The sequence below is a fragment of the Macrobrachium nipponense genome, chromosome 6, assembly GCF_015104395.2.
Source record: "Macrobrachium nipponense isolate FS-2020 chromosome 6, ASM1510439v2, whole genome shotgun sequence".
NCBI classification, from domain to species: domain Eukaryota; kingdom Metazoa; phylum Arthropoda; class Malacostraca; order Decapoda; family Palaemonidae; genus Macrobrachium; species Macrobrachium nipponense.
The window spans coordinates 56,056,815-56,080,959 of NC_061108.1; the positions used below are offsets into that span (position 1 = coordinate 56,056,815).

The 24,145-nt window shown below is 40.7% G+C and overlaps 1 protein-coding gene across 3 annotated transcripts in view; it reads right to left on the minus strand.

Annotated features, from left to right (window-relative positions):
- The window catches only part of LOC135216375 (N-acetylneuraminate 9-O-acetyltransferase-like), a 363,601-nt gene extending 344,618 nt beyond the window's left edge, over positions 1-18,983 (minus strand). Inside the window, exon 1 of one of the 3 annotated variants that reach the window (XM_064251636.1) lies at positions 18,625-18,983. In XM_064251636.1, the coding sequence (XP_064107706.1) occupies positions 18,625-18,799 (175 nt within the window). In that variant the 5' untranslated portion in view covers positions 18,800-18,983. Of the gene's footprint in view, positions 1-4,798; positions 4,842-18,624 lie in introns of those variants that run through there. The other 2 variants (XM_064251639.1, XM_064251637.1) reach the window with 2 other exon arrangements.
- Between the last annotated feature and the right edge of the window lie 5,162 nt (positions 18,984-24,145).

The window sequence follows — 24,145 nt, forward strand, 5'->3', positions numbered from 1 at the left end:
TTGAAGATCTTGAATCTTGTACTGGCTCGTTGCGCCTACTCGGAGTCTGGCTTCTGGTTGGCGCCCTACTCTTGACAGGAGTAGATTCCTTTTTCTTTACCTCTCTCTGTCTAGCACCGCCCCCCCCAGAGATGGCCCGCCTGTGCGACAACTCCCCTGAAGGATGCGTCGTGCGCCTGGCAGGAGATAGGTATTTAGATCTTTTAATAGGAAGCCTATCATCCTTCTTACGAGTAGGCTCCTTATAAACGAGTTCCTACTAACAAGGCTAATTGCTCTTGCATATTCTTCAAAATTTTCTTGTTGAGGAATCTTTCCGCATTAGGAGAGGGAGATCTGGAAGGCGCTCTAGGATCTCTTCCAGACCCGAGTCTGACTGTATTCTCGCCCTCTTTATTACCGAAGGTGCTCCTCCTTCTGAGAAGCGCTCGGGACTCTAATTGAGCTCGTGCTCTTTCTTACTCCTCTTCAAAGGACGAAAGATTCGACTCCTTCCATCCTCTTCTCGGCGAAGGCGAACTCGACGACGAAAAGCCATCTCGAAGGATGCTTTTCCTATAGCGGTCTTTGGCAGTCGATACGATCGATTCTGCCGAAGGGACGCCTGATCGTTGGGGATTCTCCACAACCCCACCCCGTACGGCTTTCGACTTTCCTTCCTCCTCCGGGCCAGGGAGCTTGGAAGAGGTCTAGGCCTGGGAGCGTCGCAGAGACGACCAGACGCTTCCACTCCAATCACTGGGGACACTAATATCACTGCCACATTCACTTTCCTTACCTTCCAATGCTGCAACTTTTTCCTTGCATTTTCTGAAGGGAAGCTCTAAGTTCTGCTATTTCCGAAGCAGAACTAGAGGGATTAGCAAGATGTGAACGGGCTGAAACAGAATGGTTATTACATCATAGGAAGAAGCTACAGAGCTAGACAGTAAATCATGAGAGGCAGACATACTGCGGGTTTTATAAGCCGCCTTCTCTCTCTATCTCTCTCTAACTTCTTCAAGTAAGAAGTTAGATTCTTCCATCTTGTGCATTCAGATTCTCACACTCATTACACGTATTCTCAATCGAACATTCAACCATTCTACACCCTACAACTAGTGTGAGGATCTACCGAAGCTTTCGGAATCCTCACTTACAGCCTCATTCACACACACTCTGAAAACTAACACTAGAATCAGACATATTCAACAAATTCCAAAACCAAGTCCAAAAAACAGTCCACGATAGCGAATGCCAAACAACGATCCAAGTACGTCACCAAATATCAGCGAGAGATGATCAAAAGCTTTGCGAAAAAACGAATTCTAGTCAGGACGGGAAGTAACAACAACTGTTGATACAGCCGGCGACAGAGAGATTATGATTAGAAAACGGGAATAGTTCCTAGCCCTGCCACCCAGAGCAGGGCGGTAGATCACCTGACCTACCTGTAGCGAGTGCGCGAAATTTGAAATTCTGTCGGAAACGACGGAGTCGATAGCTATGTATATATCTGACAGGTAAGTTGAATGTATGAAAATAAGAGGCTCTTGCCGAGCGCAATCAAGCTCTCGGCAACGAACGCACAGGGCAAAAACAAAATATAATGAAAAAGAGTACTTACATCTTTCAATTACACACTTTCGCCCAAAATACATGACTCGGCGCGAGTGCGCCCGCCTCGGCACCGAGACATAATTCAAGGGTTCAATTCATGAAAAGAGCGGAAATCGCCGTCTCTACGGCGATAGCTCCATGTTGATTCATAATTAAGTAATGAAAATGAAAACAGTTGTACTTACAGTTTCATTTCAAGTCAAACCAAACCATTAGTAGAAAACACAATATAAACAAAGCATACGACGATGAAGCGGGCAGAGAGCGATGACGAACACGTCCCTTCACACCCGCGCCGAAAGCAAAAGTGATTCTTCACCTCTCGGCGCGCGGGCGCAGCGCACGATCGGACAAGCAGTTAACTACCGTTCTCCCCTTGTTCGAAGCTTACGACCGTCCCCAGCTGCCGCTAGTTACCTTCCTATTGTTAAAGGACCGAGGGTTTGTATTACGTATCGGAACAAATGAATCAAATTCAAATCAATTTAAGATAGCGTATGCCTAGCCACAAATCCCACAAATCCAAGTAAATAAATCAAAAGACAATTAGGATACTTAGCGGCAATGATAAAGTTTCCCAAAATCCTAAGACGGAGGTACTGAAAACAGGTGTTTTCAGCACCAGCGACAGAAAAATTATGAATAGAAAATGGGAATGGTTCCTGGTTCCGATACCCGCCTCCCAGCGGCGGGAATGGTACTAACCACCTGGCTGACCATGCGTGTGTCGGAAGTTTTTAAAATTCTGTCGGACTTCAGAAAATACAGCTATCTATATATCTGACAGGTAAGTTTCATGAACAAAAAGTTTGTTTAAAAATTCGCGGAAAAATACTTATAGGCCTACCAGCCGAAAACTTTTGTATCACGCGCCTTGGGGGATGCTGGGAGTTCCAACGGATCAACGGCGTTATTTTGTTTACAATTGCTACGCAGGCGCGCAAGCGCGAATTTCTTTCTTATCGCACTAAAAAGTATCAGTGACACATCTCGGAAATTATTTTTGTCACTTTGACATAATTTTGCACCATTTTAAATTATCCTTTACATGAAGTATTATATACAAAAATGTGCGCAATTTCATGTAAAATACAACAAAAAAATACTCATGATTGTAGCTTTTATCAGTTTTGAAATATTTTCATATAAATAACGATAAGTGCAAAAATTTCAAATTCAACCTCGGTAACTTTGACTCTACAGAAATGTCGAGAAACGCAATTGTAAGCTAAAATTCTTATATTATAGTAATATTCAATCATTTGCCTTCATTTTGCAACAAATTGGACGTCTCTAGCACAATATTTCGATTTATTATGGTGAATTTATGAAAAAACTTTTTCCTTACGTTCGTGCGATAACTCTTCCGATAAATTTTTTTTTTTTCGTGCGATGTCCTAATGTTTGCACCCTTTAAATTTGCCGTTACATAAAGTTTTATATATGGAAATGTGCGCAATTCATGCACAATACAACAAAAAAACAACCCATGTTGTAGCTTTTATCAGTTTTGAAATATTTTCATATAAATAACATTAAGTGCAAAAAATTTCAACTTTCGGGTCAACTTTGACTCTACCGAAATGGTCGAAAACGCAATTGTAAGCTAAACTCTTATAATCTAGTAATATTCAATCATTTACCTTCATTTTGCAAACGACTTGGAAGTCTCTAGCACAATATTTGATTTATGGTAAATTCGTATGAAAAAAAAAAAAAAAACATTTTCCTTACCGGTATCGCGCGGGTAACTCTTCCGAAAAAATCAGAATTTTTTGTGCGATTGTCGAAATGTTTGCACCATTTAAAATTAGCTGTTACATAAAGTTTTTATATATGAAAATGTGCGCAATTTCATGGTAGAATACAACTAAAAATGATTGAAGGTTGTAGCTTTTCTCTTTTTCGAAATATTTGCATATAAATCACGATAAATAGAAAAAAAAAACCATTCGTTCGGTCAAATTTGACTCTACCGAAATAGTTGAAAAACGCAATTGTAAGCTAAACTCTTACGGCCTAGTAATATTCCGTCATTTTTCTTCATCTTGAAACAAATTTGAAGTCTCTAAAACAATATTGTGATTTATGGTGAATTTTTGAAAATATATTTACCTTACCTCCGCGCGCCGATTCGCGACCGCAAGTCTCCGAAATACGTACATCGCATTATCCTAATATTTGCTCCTTTTCATATAAGCCTTTTTATAGAGTTTCATATATCAAAATATGCTCAAATTCATGAAGAATTACAATAAAAAATAATGGAGGTTGTAGCTTTTTACATCTCCGAAATATGTGTTATATAAAAAAAAATAAATATATTAAAAATTTCAACATTCGGTCAAATTTAACTCGTCCGAAATGGTCGAAATCTGCAATTCTAATCTAAAACTCTTACAGTATCGTAATATTCAATCATTGTCTTAATTTTGAAACAAAATTGGAAGTCTCTAGAACAATATTTAGAATTACGGTGAATTTTTTTTTGAAAATAACATTTTTTTGACGTCCGCGCGTTACGAATTCGTACATCATTTTGTGATAATATTTTTCCAGTGTTGCTTTTATTGTTTTTTACTATGTATTATATATCAAAAAGGATTGCAATTTAGTGTACAATACAACGAAAAAAAAAAGTAACTCGTTAGCTTTGACAGTTTTTTGCACAGCGTGATTTGAATACAATTTATCTATGAATTTTTTTTTTTGTTTTCGCTACCATATATCGCATTATTTACATATATAATGATAATTATTTTTCATTTCTGATGATTGCATACTAAACTTCAGGCAATGGAAAAAAATGAGCCAAAAATGAACTCTTAATCTTCAAAACTAAGCGTGCTGTGATTTTTTGAAAAAATTATTTTTTCCGCTTCCGCGCTCACTCCAAACTGGCGCCGGCATACAGGAGAGGTTTTGATTTTTAGGGCTTCGGCGTAAGAGGGTTAATTACAGTTTATTTAAATAAATATTAATATAATACTGTTACATGAATGTGAGATAATTAAGATCACCTATAATAAAATAGTGGGACAATGAATATCATATGTTCACTAATAGCTATTATTTTCAAAACAAACATTCCGTAAAACGCAAAAAATATATGTACATAACAATCAAAATCTAATAATGTTTAGCAGTTCAACTTGTGAATTTCAACAATAAGTATGACTATACATATAACATATATCACCATATCGATCTTGCAGTTGAAGAGTCATAAAATTTTGAGGATGGTCCGGGAAAAGGATTTGTACTTTGTGATTACGTACGCTACACACCATGTGGTATTTTCATACCACTATATTGATGACGGACGCTACGACACACTGGTATTTTTCATACCACTATACATTATAAGTTAAAATGATCACGTTATATTATTGTTTTCACGAAGAAATAATTATATTAAGAAAATTATCGAGTAATTTTTGCCGTCAGCAGTCAGAAAATCACGAACATGGTAACGTTCAAACCTAGTGTCATCCACGGCATATGTCTATAAATAGAACAGAAGCAGAGGGCAGTCATTGGATAACAGATCTCCATGGCTACCAACCAGCCAATCAGGTGTTAGTTATACTACTCTGTGAATTTCTTAGAATGAACGTTTACACGTAACACACGGGAAGCTAACGATGATGTGTGTGCTTTGCATACAGTACGTATTTTTGTTTTTGTTTTATTAGTGTATTTTACTGATTACAATGAGAAATAATCTCTCTCTCTCTCTCTTCTCTCTCTCTCTCTCTCTCTCTCTCTCTCTCTCTCTCTCTCTCAGGAAAGATACCGTCAATTCAATTTATCAGTATCTTTTCTTGATAGACAGAGTAAATATTTAGGACTCCAAAGCTTGGCATATGTCAATCATTTTATTATCTTGGGATTTTTGGTTAATCTTGGGATTTTCCATGGTCAACTCTTGGATTAGTAAGAAAAAATGCGAATTATGAGTACCAGTAGCAGCAGCTGCAGCGCACACCCAAATTGAATCGGGTAAGCCTAGCAAGCCAAACAATGAGTATTACAAAATGTGTGGAGCTCTCTGGCTGGGCTGTTTTGGTCCACCCACGTGTTTGATCGCATATCTGCCCAAATTTCTAACACAACAGAGATAAAAACCATTTCTCCCATTACAGATATCAAATATTATCTTTTTCGTTGCGCAGAATTCTAAATAAATTACGTAGGTTCACGATTGATAAAGTTTTTTTATGCAATAACAAGAAACGGGAGTCAGATTTTCTATCAACAGGGCATCTCATTTTGGTGCTGCTGCGAATATTTCAACCAGTTCCACGTGCGTTTAAATCCACATACTGACTGTACAGTTCTGGAGGCAGTTCTCCCTATTCTACATATCTTATTTCTTTAATATCGTAGGGGTAGAAATAAATTGGTGAGCAAGGAAATATGAATAAAGCATAACAGTAAGTTTGACGAGTGAAAAAATAAACAATCGTATACAGACAGACTCTCTCTCTCTCTCTGAGAAAATAATAGATAGGAAACAATGACTGAATATTGCTTGAATGCGATATGGCAAAGTTTTGGCCTGACTGAAGTGTGGAGTGACTTTGACACCGACTTCCAAGTTATTCCTCACAGCCATGGATTAGACATCAACTTCACAGCCGAGAAAGGGCAATCGTATACAAAATAAATAGGTATGGAAAAAGCGAAAATGAGGGCCTATGTTGTCCCATAAAAAAGCTCTCGCTCGGACAGCTGTAAGATTTAGGAGAGAGAGAGAGAGAGGAGAGAGAGAGAGAGAGAGAGAGAGAGAGCAGAGAGAGAGAGAGCCAGCAGGGCCGAATAGGAAGGAGATTAAAGTACCTGGGAATGAAAACCCCTTATAATCTTATAATTATAGCCTCGGGGTTTGTCTCAAGGACATTCAAAGGTCTGTCACACACGGGCAGTTGTTGTTGTTGTAGAATTAGCATAAGGGCAGATCTTTAAAAGCCACGCCAGGGAGCTCGCCACAAGACTATGCCTTCCATATGAATTGACGATGTCTTATACGAAGATGCAGGATGAAGATGAAATTATCAAAGATCTGGAAGATGACGAATATGATGACTGCCTTGATGGCAAAGAATTCAGAGCAGTATTTGATGATACGGACACGGAGAACGACTTTGGAGGATTTTAATTTATTAATTTTATGCATTTTTTTTTACTTTAATAAATTTTCACTTACCTGCGTATCCTAAAATGAAAATAATAGTTCAAGTAACAAATGTTTCTTTTACTGAGTAAAACAAAAAGTAAAAAATCCTTCAGTGTTGTGCCTTAATCAACTGATTTGGAAATTATAGATGGTTATATTATAGTCTAGAACAGTTAAACATGTTGTATAAACCAAAATAATGCAAATGGCGCACGATCGCTCTTTTGTATTTTAAAATACAATAGTAATATGATAATGCATACAATATTATTGGATATAGTGAAGTACAAGTAAAGCATAACTTTTTAAAAGATCTACTGTTTTCCTCCGGTAGTAACTATCGCGATCTGCCGATTTGGGAAAGCATAGACGGTACGCTAATTTTATGCCGCGTGTATGATGCGACCCCTTTAAAATTAGCTTCAAAATTAGGTTTCAAAAGTCGCATGATATGCGAGTATATACGGTACATATATATCTGGCAGGTAAGTGTCATGAACAAATTCCCATTTCCTGTGATAAATCCGCACACCACTTGCACCCCCAGATACTGGGGCACTTTCATCACAACAATCGGAACACGGAAACTTACCAGCTTGTTTGTTAGTAAACAACTGTTTTGGTAGAAGACGACGAAGCGTGCACTTGGATAATTTTTTAAATAAATAGTAAAACATCAATATTTTAGATATTTATGACGATTAATTTGAAAATATTCGTTATTGAAAAAGTAACTTGATTCTGATTCAAATTTAAGTAATTATTTTTTGGAATTAGAACGTTCGTTTAAGTCTTGTATTATGACGTCATGACATCTTGGCTTTCGTACCTATTGTAAATAATTGCTTTACTCAACTTTCTTGCAGAACAGTTTACCAGTTATTCATGCAGATTATCAGCTATTCATGTAATTGTTATAATCGTAATGCGCATATTTATCTTTATTATTTACTTTTTGGATATGTGAAGATGTTTTACTGCCGGATTATCGCTGTAGTGTGACGCAATCGTTTTCTGTCCCTGGGCCTCTGTTTTCGCACCATAAGAAATTATGGGGCCGAATTTGCAATGACCAGAAAGTCGTTAAAAGAGGAAAGTTAGCATTGAGGGGCATATGTTTTGATTGAGAAAAATACAAATTTATTCAATAGCTAGCTTGTAAGAAATACTTTATTACAAAAAACTTGATTGACAACTAAGCAGCATATCTACTATGGATTTCAGCGACAGTGCAAGCACGTTTTTGGGCAATACCTATTTCTGTAACGAACACTCGTATCAGAAGAAGATTTTGCTATAGTGCATTACACCCAGTGCCGTAATTTATAAGGGTATCGTGAATCACTAATCGTAAAGAATAACGACACTTGTCCTTGTACCAAGAGACAAAAACTCCATTATGCAGAAATGGATACGAACACGCGTAAAAAGCTCCACCTACCCTCCCCCCCACCCCCCCTTCCACCGCCACCCCTATCGTTCTGCGTTCCTTCGCCTTCCTTTCTCTCTCTCGCCCTCTCTGTTGCCATTCGGTATGTGTTGACCCTCCAAACTGGGTATAAGACTACACACAAAACGTTGAAATTGGTGAAATTAGGCTATGTATTGGAAGTATATATACATAAATATTAAAGCAATTTTATCATTATTGCATTACTATGACAACTAGAATTCATGGAAACAGTTTATAATAATGAATCGGCGTATGTGTGAAGCCTCCACTAATGTGGCAACGATGATTTTGCATTCTTAGCATGCAAACATTAAAGGTTACATTTATTTCTGGCATACGGTTATTAAAGAAAATTCAAATACTACTACAGACTTAAATCAAAAGAAAAGTGCTAGCAAAAACAAAAAAGCAAAAAAATATATATATAATCCACTTATCCGTAGTCGTTCCTCTATGGTTTTCGGCAGCCAGATGTACGAAAAGGTTAGAAACATTGGACTGTATCTACTTTAGAAATATCTGTATTTTTTGGGGGTAATTTACATGAATTAAATTAAAATGATTAAATAACAAAGTAAAGTTGAAGTAAATAACAAGTAAAGTAAACAATTTAGGGAATAAAACTTTGCAGTTTCGTCGTCTGCTGTTCGTAACTGTTTGTTTGGCGCGCGCGCTTAAGAACCAGGAACAGCAACTTGTTTAAAGTGCAATGTGGAGTGAATTGAGAACCAAAATGTGTATAATAACAATCAAATAAGCACTGTGGAGTTTCAGTTGTGATGGCAGTAAGGATAAAACCACCGATTACAAGGTAAAAATGAATTCAGTTCAAACCATGACCCCGGGAATAAAAAGTTTCATACTTTCAGTAACATAGGCAACAAAAATGAAATTTTCATTATTAAAATGAAGTTTTATTGTATACTTACCGAACAATTATAGAGCCGTGATTTCCACGAGCGGCAGGATACTAATTCAAATTTAGCGCGTCGGCGTCGCCAACACTGGTGGTGATGACGTCATCTCCCTCCACTCGCTGGAGAACCAGGTACAACTGCCCCCAGGTGAATCCAATTCTTTCTGCCCGTCCGTCCACCTAAGGGGGGAGGAGGGTGGGTATAATCATAATTGTTCGGTAAGTATACAATAAAACTTCATTTTAATAATGAAAATTTATTTTTATTGTAGTGTCTTACCGAACAATTATAGAGCTGATTACACATTTAGTGGGAAGGTGGGATTCAGTGGACCACTAGTATTTTTTAAATGGTGACATTTATTGCAATACCCAGTAAACACTCCAAAGGTGTCTGTTGTAACCTTACCTTGTAAGAGAGCTACAGCAGACTGTTACTGCCTCTGGTCGGTGCTCTTCTTACTATTGTAGAGGAATTGGAATTTGACCAAAGTTAGCCTCTACAGGAGTGGAATCCTTCCGTAGTTCAAGCGAGTCAAGGCTGACTGAACGGAGGATAGTACAACAAAAAGATTGCCCTTTGCCCTGGGCTAAACCAGAATTCAATCATACAAAACATTTTGTCACCAACACCAGCATTTAAAAAAGACTTATATAACCCAACCATTGTAAAATCTGACCATAACAGGACTGGTGAGTATCCCAGGTACTCAGTACCCCCAGCTTCCCTTGAACCTCGACAACCTATTCAAGGTGAAAAGTTAGCATAGAGGTGACAACCCCTGTGCCGTTTCTCCCAACACCATGCCAGAAACCGCCACCGGACCTAAACGTTTTACAATTCTCGAAAACCGTTTCTATCTCTTTGAGATAATGACTCGCAAAAAACCGAATTCGATCTCCAGAACCGTGCTCTGAAGAATCGAAGCTAAAGATAAATTCTTTCTGAATGCTAAAGAAGTTGCCACTGCTCTAACCTCGTGAGCTTAACTCTCAGAACGGAAAGATTGTCGTTCTCGGACTGCGAGTGAGCTTCCCTGATAAGCTCTCTAATAAAGAACGATATAGCATTCTTAGAAAGAGGACGAGAGGGATTTTGAACCGAGGTCCAGAGCTTAGAAGATTGTCCTCTAATACCCTTAGTGGCAAACAGATACTGCTTAATAGCCCTGACTGGACATAAGAGCTTTCTTCCTCCTCATGTCCAACCAAATCAGATAAGTTCCTTACCACAAAACTCCTCGGCCAAGGATTAGAAGGATTCTCATTTTGGCTAGAAAGGTCAAAGATACCGAAAATACAGCATTGCCTTGAGAGAAACCGACTCTTTTGTCTATAGCGTGCAATTCGCTGACTACTCTTAGCGAAGCTAGTGCAATAAGAAAAGAGTGCCTTTCTTAGTCAAGTTCCTGAGTGAAGCCGACTTCAAAGGCTCAAACGGTGGCCCCATGAGGAACTTAAGCACCACATCTAAGTTCCAAGCCACTGTATCTTGCGGGAGCTTATGGTTTCGAAAGACCTAATGAGGTCCGACTGATCTGAATTGGAGGAAATATCCAAACCTCGATGTCGAAAAAACCGAAGAGAGCATGGCTCTATATCCTCTGATCGTCGAAGGAGCCAGTTTCTTAGAGTTCCTAAGAAATAGAAGAAAATCTGCTATTTCTGTTAAAGAGGTCGCAGAAGTAGAGACTTTAGCACTTCTACACCACTCTCTGAAGATTCTCCACTTCCCTTGATAGAGTTTGTTAGAAGACTCTCTCCTACAACGAGCGATAGCTTCTGCAACTCTTCTTGAAAATCCTTTCGCTCTGACAAGATTCCGGACAGTCTGAACCCTGTCAGAGCTAGACGGACAAGTTTTGGTGGAACCTCTTGAAGTGAGGTTGTTTGAGAAGCCACTTCTCTGGAGGAAGAAGTCTGGGGAAGTCTACTAACAACTGGAGAAGGTCCGGGAACCACTCTTTCCTGGGCCAAAAGGGAGCGATTAACGTTATTTCGTCATTGCTGTGCGACATGAACTTGTTAGCACCCTCTCTTATTAGACCGAACGGAGGGAATGCATAAGCTTCCAGACCCGACCAATCCAACAGCATTGCGTCCACCGACCAAGCTAGAGGATCTGGGACTGGAGAACAAAAGAGAGGAAGACGGTTGTTCCTGATGTCGCGAACAGGTCTATTGACGGTTGTCCCCCAAAGGAGCCAAAAGTTTCTGACAAATCTTGTTGTTCCAAAGTCCACTCCAGAGGTAACACTTGCTGTTGACGACTTAACTCGTCCGCCAGGACGTTCATCTTTCCCGGAACAAATCTCGGGACTAGCTGAACTTCGCTTCGTTTGACCACAGGAGGAGATCCTTGGCTACTTCGTACAGAGAGAAAGACTGAGTCCCCCCCTGTTTCCGCACGTACGAGAGAGCCGTGGGAGTTGTCGGAATGCACTGCCCACTACTCGACCTTCTACTAAGCTCCGAAACTGTCTGAGCCCAAGAAAATTGCTAACAGTTCCTTTACATTTATGTGGAACTTCTTCTCCTTCTCCGACCAAGCTCCTGAAGTCCGTTGATTTCCCAGTAGGGCTCCCCAACTGTGTCCGATGCGTCGGAAAAGAACTGTAGGTTCGGGAGGATGGGTCGTAAATCTAACCCTTCTTCCAACCTTGCTGCTCGAGAGCCACCACCTTATGTCCTCTTTATTTGATCTGTGACAGGAAAGGTAATCGAGTCTGGTTGTGTCTTCCTGCACCAAGAGGCTCTCAGGAAAAACTGCAGAGGTCTCATGTGCAGTCTTCCCAACGTCACAAATTTCTCCACTGACGTCAATTTGCCCAGGAGCCTCATCCACTGATTGGCAGAACTTACCTTTTTGTCCAAGAACTCCTGAACTGTCTCCAGACAGCCTTGAACCCTCTTCGGGGACAGAAAAGCCCAAAAAACTTGAGCATTCAGAATCATCCCCAAATAAAGGATGCTCTGAGATGGAACCAACTGGGACTTCTGTTTGTTTGACCAGAATTCCTAACTTTCTGGCAAGATCCGAGAGTTGTTCCAAGGTCCTTCATGCACCCGACTCTCTGATTCCGACCGGAGAAGCCAATCGTCCAGATAGAGGGAGATTCTTACTCCTAATATGTGTAGCCAGCTTCCTATCGGGGATAGAACCCTGGTGAAAACTTGAGGAGCGGTCGCTAGTCCGAAGCAAAGCGCCCGAAACTGAAACACCCCTTGCCTTCGAACATGAACCTCAGGTACTTCCGAGATTCGCGATGTATCGGAATGTGCAAAATAAGCGTCTTGCATGTCCAGAGAGACCATCCAATCTCCCTGTCTGATGGACTCCAGAACCGACCGAGTGGTCTCCATATGAAATTTTGTTTTCTGGACATGCAAGTTCAGGGCGCTCACATCCAAAACCGGCCTCCAGCCCCCTGATGACTTGGGAACTACAAAAAGGCGATTGTAAAAGCCTGGAGGAAAATCCCCTTCTATCTGTTCTATCGCTTCTTTGAGAACAAGCGCTTCCACTTCTGCGGCTAGCGCCAGAAATTTGTCTGAGCCCGGAGAGTATGCCTGGAATGGAATTGGCACAGGTGAGAGCGAGGGAGGTGAAACGAGAGGAATACGATAGCCGAACTTGAGTACTTGCACTACCCAGGCTTCTGCTCCTCTGTTTTCCCATTCCTCCCAAAACAGAGCCAGCCTGGCTCCCATGGCATGAAGAACCGAGCGTTTCATTTGGAATGTTTGTTAACCTTGGCGAGGCTTAGACTGAGGGTCGCAAATTCGATTTCGGCGAAAGAAGAAGCGCTTGGGGTTTTCTCCCTCGAAAAGGCGCTTGGGCCAGAGGAGAAACCGAAGGAACAGTCTCCACAGGAGCTTTAGGTCTCTTAGTAGACTGTGCCAGTAAATCCGAAGTAGATTTCTTATCAGCGCAGACGAAATTGACAACATACATCGTCTGGAAAGAGGTTATCTTTCACAAAAGGAGCTAAACAAGAGGAGCAGAACTTCTGTTCTGGGACGTAACCCTTTTAGAAGCAAAGGAGCACCAAAGTTGCCTTTTCTAAGGGTACCAAAGGCGATGAGCGAAGCTAATCATTCACATCCATCCCTAATGGATTGTCCGCACAGGACAGAACACCAATCCAATCCTCCGCTAACTCCTGAGAAAGAGAAGGACAGTCTTCGATCTTGGCCGCTAAAGCGCCAATAGTCCAATCAAGGAAGCTAAAAGACTTCCAAAAGTTTAAATTGATTCTTTACAACGTGGTCCAACTCAGGCGCTGTAAAGAAAAACTTTCGCTGCGGCGAAAGCAGATCTCTAGAGGAGTCGATTAAAACTGGAGAAGTCTCCCTGGGAGGAGGCAGAAACTCCCAGAGAAGGAGCTTCCCCAGTTACATAAAACCTATACCTCTTACGAAGCAACTTAGAGGGAGGGTAAGCAAAAAGAGCCTTCCCTAAGTCTCTTTTTTCATAGACATCCATTTCTCCGTCTCTTTCAACGAATGTCTAAACCGCTTTAGATAGAACAAGTTGGGAGGAGAGGGTCTGAAGTTTTCCTCCTCATCAAAAAAGTCGAAGTTGGGGAGCGCGGAGCCGCTTTCTCAAAATAATCGGATAAGATACCAGAAGAAATCTAAGGAGACGTGAATAACACGAGAGGTGATGTGAATCCTCTCCTCTACTTCTTCTTCATTCTCCGATACCGCCGAAGAAGTAGACGGAACTACAACCGGATCTGAAGGTTTCGAACCACCCTTGGACTCATTCATCCAGTTGGTTAACATCTCTAACTGCTTGCGCAAAGGCGCCAGAGACGAATCAAAAACAGTTAACGTAGGCTTGGAAGAGCCTAAATGTCAGCAGGAGGCGGAAAAACTACTTGCGCCTCGCTCGGAGCCGCCGAAATTCGAGGCGAAACAGGCGCATCAGGCGTAACAGACGAAAAAGCGCCTAAATGAAACACCCTTAGAACTGCTAGCTACAGCGCTAAAACCACAATCTCTACTAGTAGATGGAGCCGAAAAAGGCACAGATTGAGGCGACGAACGAGCCGCTAACGGCCGAGGCGCAACCCTACTCTCAGGCTCCTTATACCGCTTGACTGGAGGAGGCGAAGAATCGGCGCCTGAACGCCTCTTTAAGGGACGCGAACGGGCGAATCTCGCCAAGAGCGCCGTGCGACCGGAGACGAATCGCTTGAATCATTTGAAAGGCGTCTGACCGCAACACCTTTCCAACGCTTAACCGAGCCCTGTTGAGGCGCAACAGGCTCAACAAGAGAGGCGCCTGTCTGTGGGCAATCCCATCGACTCCCTTGGACTTCCGGTATGTCTTCTCCCCGGTGCGGGGGAGCTGGACAGTGACCTTTGTCTAGGAGACGTGTCAGGACAGACAGACGCACCCTCAACTACACTCTTACCTGAGGCCGCTTTCTCCAAAAACGTCTTAACTGAATTACCAAGTTGCAAAACCGTATTCGCTAGTACCGAAAATTTCTGATCTACCTCGATTCCAGACTGGCAATGGTGTCGGAAGAAACTACACGGGAAGCCGGAGAAGTTGGGATTAGTAGGAGGAATAGGAGGTGTAGTTAAAGGAGACAATAACAATTTGAGGAGAAACAGAAGGAACAGATGCATCGCAAGACGAAGCAGAGCTAAGTCTACTTTCCCTAAGCGCTGCTTTTCTAATTCTGTCTTTAGCTAATTTCTCCGAGTATGAACTAAAAAACTTCCATTGAGAATCAGTCCAATCACTACACTCGTTACATGTTCGATCTGCTGAACAAACCTGTCCCCTACACTTAACACATTTAGTGTGAGAATCATACTCTAGCTTGGATAATCTAGTTTTACATCCTGAGATGCAAAACCTAACTCCCGACGGACTAGAATCCGACATGGCAACGCCTAAATAAAAAGCAAAATAACAACAACGCCAAAAAAGAGTACTTCACCAATTCCGAAGATCAAATCCACAAGAAAAAAGCGAAGCAAAGTCATCCAACCGCACCGACCACCGATGTTCACCGGACGCCGGCAGGAAAAGAATTGGATTTCACCTGGGCAGTTGTACCTGGTTCTCCCGCGAGTGGAGGGAGATGATGCGTCATCACCACCAGTGTTGGCGACCGACCGACGCGCTAAATTGAATTTAGTATCCTGCCGCTCGTGAAATCACGGCTCTATAATTGTTCGGTAAGGACACCTACAATAAAATGTTGTTTTATTGTGCTGATTACAACTGCAATCTTGAGTAAGATCAATAAACATTACATATAGGGTAAAAAACCGCATGGTACAGGGGTGGACCATGTACGATCCATGTGTACAACCCCAAAAAAGTACATTATAATGCGTCCTGACATCGGAGATGGGCATCAGACGCGACTTGAGGTTGGTGAGAAATGGAGCTAAGGACCTCTACTCCGGTGTCAGGACGCGTTATAATGTACTTTTCTTGGGGTTGTACACATTGATAGTACATGGTCCACCTCTGTACCATGCGGTTTTTTACCCTATACGCTAACATTGTTCAAATGAGTGCTGGGAAGGCTGGGAAAGATGGTTGTCGTCACTGATCAGAACCTGTATAGGGGGAAACATCAGTACAGGCCAACCCTCATCACGGTAGACGGGTCTTATTCACTCGATATTTAATTGGTGAAACATGAATACAATTGCAACTCTAAGCATACCATTTAAAAGACTGAAGTTTCGTCAACATATTGTGATATATGAAAGCCCCATACGAACTAAAATAAGCATGTGAGCTCTTCGTAAAATATGTTTTCAAGGCAGTTTTGAAATCCAATATGGAGGCTACGTTTTTTCATGGACGGTTCTCATCAGTGACGGACACCATCTTTCCCAGCCTTCCAGCACTCATTTGAACAATGTTAGCGTATGTATGTAACGTTTATTGATCTTACTCAAGATTGCAGTTGTAATCAGCACAATAAAACAACATTTTGTTGCCTATATTAGTGAAAGTATGAAACTTGTTATTCCCGGGGTTATGGTTGGAACTGAATTCATTCTTACCTTGTAATCGGCGGTTTTTATCCTTACTGCCATCACAACTGAAACTCCACAGTGCTTATTTGATTGTTATTATACACATTTTGGTCTCAGTTCACTCCACATTGCACTTTAAACCCGTTGCTGTTCCTGGTTTCTAAGCGCGCGCGCCATAAACACAATTACAAACAGCAGACGACGACAGACGACGACAGACGACGACAGACGACGAAACTGCAAAGTTTTATTCCCTAAACTGTTTACTTTACTCGTTATTTAGTTTAAATTTACATTGTTATTTAAAAATTTTGATTTAATTCATGTATATTATCCCTTTTTTGCAACCAAATTACCCCGAAAAATTACAGATATTTCTAACGTAGATAAAAATCAAATGTTTCTAACGTTTTCGTACATCTGGCTGAGAGAAGGGAAGGTGAAGGAAGGAAGAAGGACAGGGGTGGCGGTGGAGGTGGGGGGAGAGGGTAGGTGGAGCTGTTTACTGGTGTGTTCCTATCCATTTCTGGATAATGGAGTTTTGGTCTATTAGTACAAGGACAAGTGTAGTTATTCTTTACGATTAGTGATTCACGATACCCTTATAAATTACGGCACTGGGGGTAATGCACTAAAGAAAAATCTCGCTCTGTTACGAGTGTTCGTTACAGAAATAGGTATTGCCCAAAAACGTGCTTGCACTGTCTCTGAAACCCATAGTAGACATGCTGCTTAGTTGTCAATCAGTTTTTATAACCAAGTATTTTTACAAGCTAGCTATTGAATAAATTTGTATTTTTCTCAGTCAAAACATATGCCCTCAATGCTAACTTTCCTCTTTTAACGACTTTCTGGTCATTGCAAATTCGGCCCCATAATTTCTTATGGTGCGAAAACAGACAGAGGCCCATGGACCGAAAACGATTGCGTCACACTACGGCGATAATCCAGCAGTAAAACATCTTCATATATCCAAAAAGTAAATAATAAAGATATATATGCGCATTACGATTATAACAATTACATGTATAGCTGATAACAATCTGCACGAATAACTGGTAAACTGTTCTGCAATGACAGTTGAGTATAGCAATTATTTACAATAGGTACGAAAGTCAAGATGTCGTGACGTCATAATACAGAACTTGAAAGAACGTTCTAATTCAGAAAAATAATTACTTAAATTTGAGTCAGAGTCGAGTTACTTTTTCAATAACGAATATTTTCAAATTAATCATCATAAATATGTAAAATATTGATGTTTTACTACTTATTTAAAAATTAGCCAAGAGCACGCTTCTCGTCTCTTCTACCCCAACATTCTGTTTACGCCTGGCTTATTGTTGATGAGAAATCGTCGGTTTCGATTGTTGTGATAAAGTGGCTCCAGCGTCTGTGGGTACAAGTTGGTGTGCGGATTTATCACAGGAAATGGTTAGTTTATTGACACAAGCTACTCCGTAAACATCGAGATGGCGTCCAATCTTCTAAATACCTCGAGTTGTAAGTAAAAATGTTGAACGCGTTTGGTGAGGTTTCCACTACGTTTGAGACCGTTTTTCAGTACCCTCTGTTTTAAATCTGTTTAAATCTGACCAAATTGGCCTTAATTTCTAACTTTGGGGAAAATACTTACTTCGAAAGGAGAGTAGAGGTCTTTAGCTCCGTTTCTCACCAACAACAAGTCGCGACTGATGCCCATCTCGGGTGTCAGGACGCGTTATAATGTACTTTTTCGGAGGGTGGCTTGCATTGATGGTAGCTGGCCTGCGTGGCCTGCTGTGATGATCTACCCTATCCACACGGTAGCCGCCATATTGGATTTCAAAACTGCCTTGAAAACATATTTTACGAAGAGCGTCACATGCTTATTTTAGTTCGTATGGGGCTTTCATATATCACATTATGTTGACGAAACTTCAATCTTTTGAATGGTATGCTTGGTGTTGTAATTGTATTCTTGTTTCACCATTTAAATATCAAGTGAATAAGACCTGTCCACCGTGATAAGGGTTGGTAGTAGCTGGTGTTTCCCCCTAGGTATAAAGTAAAATTTGATGGTACCTAGTTAGAGTCCAGTGGAGGCCAAGCCCTGCCAGAGTAGGGTTATTACCACTGTGGTCAATTTGGGCTTTCAACCATACCTGATCGCACTTTGCAGTTGCAAATTGATAGGTATCGTTATGAACATCAGAAACGTTCTAAGTAGGCTATACATTACAACACAGGCTAAGTACCTAAATTGCACTTGAAACTCTCGCAAGGACTACTAGGCTAGTACCTAGTTTGAATTAAAAATCTGATAATACTAGGTTAGTATAGTGGTGGCTACCCTAATCTGGCAAGGCTAGCTTAAGCTATCTAGTATCTTCTGGGTCGTAGGTATAACCTGGGCTACAATCGGCTTGGTTGGAGCACTTCCTCAAAATTACACCTACTAAATTCAACAACACTTACCATCAACTGCATGCAAAAAGCCATGATAAGATATGAAACAAATCACCACGCCCGTGGCGATTATTTTAGCAATCTTCGAATTGACATACAAGTTCAGTTCTTCAATCACAGGTAACTGTATCTTGGAAGAACTGCTGGGTACACTGTCACTGCAATGACTCCTGTTCTCTGCCATTGAAAAGCTGACAAAAGACAGCAGCCAATCTAGAGAGGGAAGAATCTAAGTTTATCGGGCCGACGACGCCTCACATACTGACGTTTACTACTATCTTTCCTGTTCGCGACGCTACGTAAACAACTCATTCACGACGTCCACCAACCATAAAGATAGTATTTGACTTTAGAGTGGATTTATCATTAAGCTTGCACTCGACTTTAGAGTGGATATATCATTAGGCCTGCAGTTGTATGTTGAGTGGTTACAACATTATATGTCTACGGTGATTACAGTGTTATCACTTAGATTATATCAGAAAGCTCAGGTAGGGTTTAAAGTTTTGGTTAAAAAACGAACACATTTCAAAATTTTTCATAGTAATTGCAGCACCAAGTGGTGTCATCGGAGTCCTCATAAGATATATCTGATATAATTTTATAAGACAACAGACAAGTTCAAATATGTATGATTGCTTATGAATTTAAAAAGTACAACCAGAGTTTCCCTAGGTTAATTCACTAAATGAAAATCAATAAAAGAAAGCTATATTGAATTCAACGAACCACATGTGACGTGTCAACAGGTGTGCTAATTAACCATTAATGTGAAATATATTACGAGGGCAGTACAAAAAAATACGTGATATCATTAAAGTGATAATGCCATGTTAATATTTTACAGGAACTTCGAGTAAAGCCACCTTCTCTGAGAAGTAAATAATACACTTAGTTGTTTTAAAAACCAGAAAATTTTCGAAGAAAAATCCTAGGTCTATCTGAGAGAACATGCTCAGGGAACACACGGGATTCTGAGAATTTTAGCCAAAAATACATTAATCAACCTAACAATTTACGGGAACATGAAAGCTGGTCTATGGTTTCTGTAGGCCACGCTCTGATGAACATCCTCATCGACAAATGGCAGACGAAATTCTGTTTTTCTGCAATAAATTGTAAACAGTTACAGATACAAAATTTGTTCAAAAATTAAAAATTGTTCATTAAATAAATAGAAAAGTTCGGTGGAAATAAATTTCTAGCAGAACTGAAAATAATAGAGATATGTTCATTTAAAAATCTAAAGCCTATCTAACAAATTTTTGCGTTTTACCGTCCAGATGAAAGGAGCCGATGGTAAAGGCTAAATCACACATCGGCGACTGGAGCCCGCGACCGTCGTAATGGGTTAGCTTTACGACATTCGCAGCCCTTGGGAAAAAAGAAAAAATGTACGACGCTCGCAATGTATACAATTACTTACGTCGAGATGAGATTAGAGTACACGTATGTCGCTTATGATCTAGGCCAAACCCATTTTTAATGGTTTTTTGGGGATGGCGATTGACGTAAATGCAATTTCGTCAAACGTACTAAGTCAATTACAACATACGTAATGTGATAATATGGGGCTAATTGACCAATTAGATATCAGGTTTTCAAGGATTGAGGCGGAACAATGAAACGCATCTTCCTAAGGTGAGGCTTTATTCAGGACCAACGAATACAAAGGGGTTTGCAATGTGGACCCCCTAGACAAAAGAAAAACAAATGCATGTCACAGATCACAGCAATAGCAACAGTTGCAAACTCACCACAGACCCCTTTAATCAAGACATTCATGTTACCCAGTTTCCATTTCCCTTACACATTTGACGTGACTTTGTGTGTGTACTTGGGACCTAAGTCAGTACATCAGCCAACATATCCTTGGTTGACATATGGCAACAGGTAGGTACACTTTCTCAAGTCTAGCAACTCTCTTGCAAAATGATACCTCACACCAATATGTTTGGTTCTGGCATTAAAGCCCTCATGCTCAGTCAACTTTAGTGCACTCATATCATCATTATACATCAAAACACTTCCAGATCTACTACATAACTCATACAGAAAGCCTCTCCGCTTCAGTACTCGATAATGCTGTTACTTCCTGCTCTCTACTCTCCCAACTAATAGGACCATTAGAGAGTTTAAAAACACATCCTGATACAGACTTTCTCCCTTCCAAGTCATCTGCAAAAGATGAATCCCAAAAACCTGTCACATCATTTTCAGATTTTGAATAATTAATTCCAAACTCCATAGTTCCTTTCAGATATCTGAAAATCCTCAGAACAGCATGCCAGTGCTCCTTACCGTAACTATCATTGAATTGACTCAAATAGTTCACAGCGTAAGCCATGCCAGGTCTAGTACATAATGACAAGTACAACAATCCACCAATTGCTTGTTGATACGGCACATATTTGGGACAGTCTTTACTTTTACGTAGCGATAGACTACTTTTGTTAAGATGTAAACTGAAATTAATTATTTTTTTGTAGAATAAATTTAGAAGAGATGTTATATTCGTGGTTCTGGTTTGGGAAGTAGTCAAGTCAAACCCAAAAACTCCGCTCCCTCCCTCAGAATCGGTCCAGCTTGTACTATATAGAAACCTGGGGAGTCAAAACATCTCAAGCAGCTTGAGGCACATGCATAAAGTCTACTGAGGATATCTCAGGACTAGAGGTATAAGAGTGGAGTGTATTTAAGGATCAAGGCACTGAACAACACAAGGCACTGGTCAAGAATATGCTACTAAATAAAACACTGACAAAACAGAATAATTTTCATTAATGGTTAATCAAAATGAAATATTCAAATTACTAAGAATACATCAGAGAATTCTAATAAACTTCAATTTTTTAAACAGGTAACAGTAGGCCACATGAGTAATGTATGGGCTAGCCGTATTCTTGGGAGTACAATATATGTGAGACGGGGATGGGGATGGTGTGCCTTGCACGGCACAGTAAGGGGAGTCAGTTGCAGCTTCTCGCTGGTAAGGACACTTGTATCCAGTGTTGTCCTGAACTCTGTTTGGACTAATAAAGCTTCAGAGGTTAGCTATCTTTCTGTAGCCCTCACATGGCGCAGTGACAATCAAGAACCAAGGATTTAATCAAGATGAGTTGGCATGTGCAAAGGGCCACACCCACAAGAAGGTCTGCAGACTTGCCAGCTGCCCCGGCAGAAGGAGCTGGCAGGATCTCATGTGCATTGCAGTCTCAGCAAGCGGTGATTGAGGCATTGACACGTCAGTTATCAGCACTTCAAGGGAATACTTCTGTACCTCCGCAGTCTCCTGTGTCAGGCAGGGCTCCAGCAGCAGCAGCAGCACCCGAGAAGTGCAAGTTAGACATGTCCCTGGTTGCATTCCAAAGTTGGAGGAGGTCGGTAGAGTGGCTTCACCTAAACAAATGGGTGGGAATGGAAGCTGTCATGCACCTGCGTCTCTAGTGCAAGACTGAATTGCAGAGTGCTTTGGATGCAAAGGTGTCATCAGATGAAATATTTGCGATGACGCCCTTGGCGATACGGGATACAGTACAGGAGCAAGTGACGTCATCGTCTAACCAGGCTGCACTATTGGACATGTTCTTTAGTAGCCCATCAGTAAGCAGAGGAATCCATTAAAGTTTACTTTAATAAGCGTCTTCAACAGGCAATTGATTGCAGATTTAAGTGCCCGTCGTGTTCTAGTGACTTAGCAGAATATATCCATGTTAGGAAGATAATGGTTGGTCTACATAACTCTATGCTGAAAAGAGAGTTGTATCAGTCAGCAAATGAGTCTATGTCATTGGAGGATTTGAAAACGAATTGCTCAGCATTCGAGGCGGCAGCTCGTGACTCATTGGGGGATAAACCCAACGTTTTTGGGGTGGCAGTCGAACTGTCTGATGAAGAAGAGCCACCTGTGTCACGGGAGAATTTTTCCCTCACCATGACATTAAGATACGAGAATAATAATACTAGGTACTACTATACATATGCACTGTTGTCAGTCTTCTTGCCTGGAGACAGGGGTCGGAGAATGGTAGTGTGTCATAGTTGACACGGTGGGTATGAAGACTAATGACCTTTACGCTGCCTGGGAATTAGGGTAGGCCTGTCCTACCTGCTATTACATGATATTCCTTGTGTGTATGGGTCTTATTACTGATGAGGCCAGTTGATGTCTTCTCCCAGGCCTAGTTTCCTGGACTTAGTTAATTTATCTAGTCTTCAGAACGCCTGGACTAGATCCCTGGACTAGATCCCTTGCAAGGGATAGATAATCATTTGTATTAATAATTTGGTAAAATAGCCAAAATGAAAGGGTGGACCGGTTGACGTCCTCACACCTTCGAGCATTCGTGATCCTTACATGTGTTGCTAGTGTTACCAAATTGCAGACGAAAGATTCAGGACAGCGCTCCCAAAGTGAAAAGAAAAACAAAACAAGGGACTGGTTACACTGCCACGCACTTGTCCACAACAAAAACGAAAACATTTTACAGTTCCAATCACTATTACAACAGTAGTGTGACAACAGTAATGTGAAGATATTAGAGGAGGATGATGAATCAATTCCTAAATAAATCACTAATAATTAAAGGAATATTTTTCCCACTACAAAGCTTTTCCCTCGGGAAAGAATTGATTCATGTCCACTCTAATTTCTAGGACAACTGTTCCTAACGGAACCAAACAGCTCTTTAGACGGGTCTGCGACTGTGGAAAACAGGTCTTGTACAGTAGAAACAAGCAACGATCTCAACTAGATACTAAAGGGCCTCTTGCAACAACATAAAACAAGGATATACTTGAGTACTAAATGGGGACACTACCCTATAGGTGTGCGTTCAATACAGCTTTCCTAATAGCTTTGTCTAGCCTAATACTGGGGTTGGATTGACTCCACTTACACAGGATGTCACATCATTCTGCAACAAAAGAGTTCTCCACATGTGAAGACAGAATTTACTCCTATTGAGGCGTCCTAATGATTATCAAACTCACCAGAGCTCTTAGCTAGAAACGACTCTAAACTTGAATCTCAAAGGGGTTTGGAAAGTGGTGTACTCTATCCTCTAAGATGTACCAAACCAGTACTACAAGAGCAAAACTCTGACAATTTCCTATAAGACAAGACCCATAAGACCACAATTGCATTCCCAACCAGGGTACTATGTGAATTCTTGTACAAAATGTTTTACATTATTCCTTTGTTCATTACCTCAAAACTATAAAGTCTTCACATTACTGGCCACTGCGAATAGAAAAATTTATATTTTCATCAACCTCAAACCAAGAAAAAAAAAAAAAAAAAAAAAAAAAGGAGACAAAACGTACAAAATTACAGTACTGTAGATCATCACACAGAGTCTATATCTCTTCAATGAGACGTGAGGGAGGCACAATATTCCTAGCACCTCTTGTACGAACTTCTTCAGTTACTATATCAGGCACATTTTCAGAGTGCTCTTTCATGGTAACAAACCATTCTTCATCACCGTGGAATGGCTTTAGTTTATTAGCAGCTCGTTCTATGATTGTA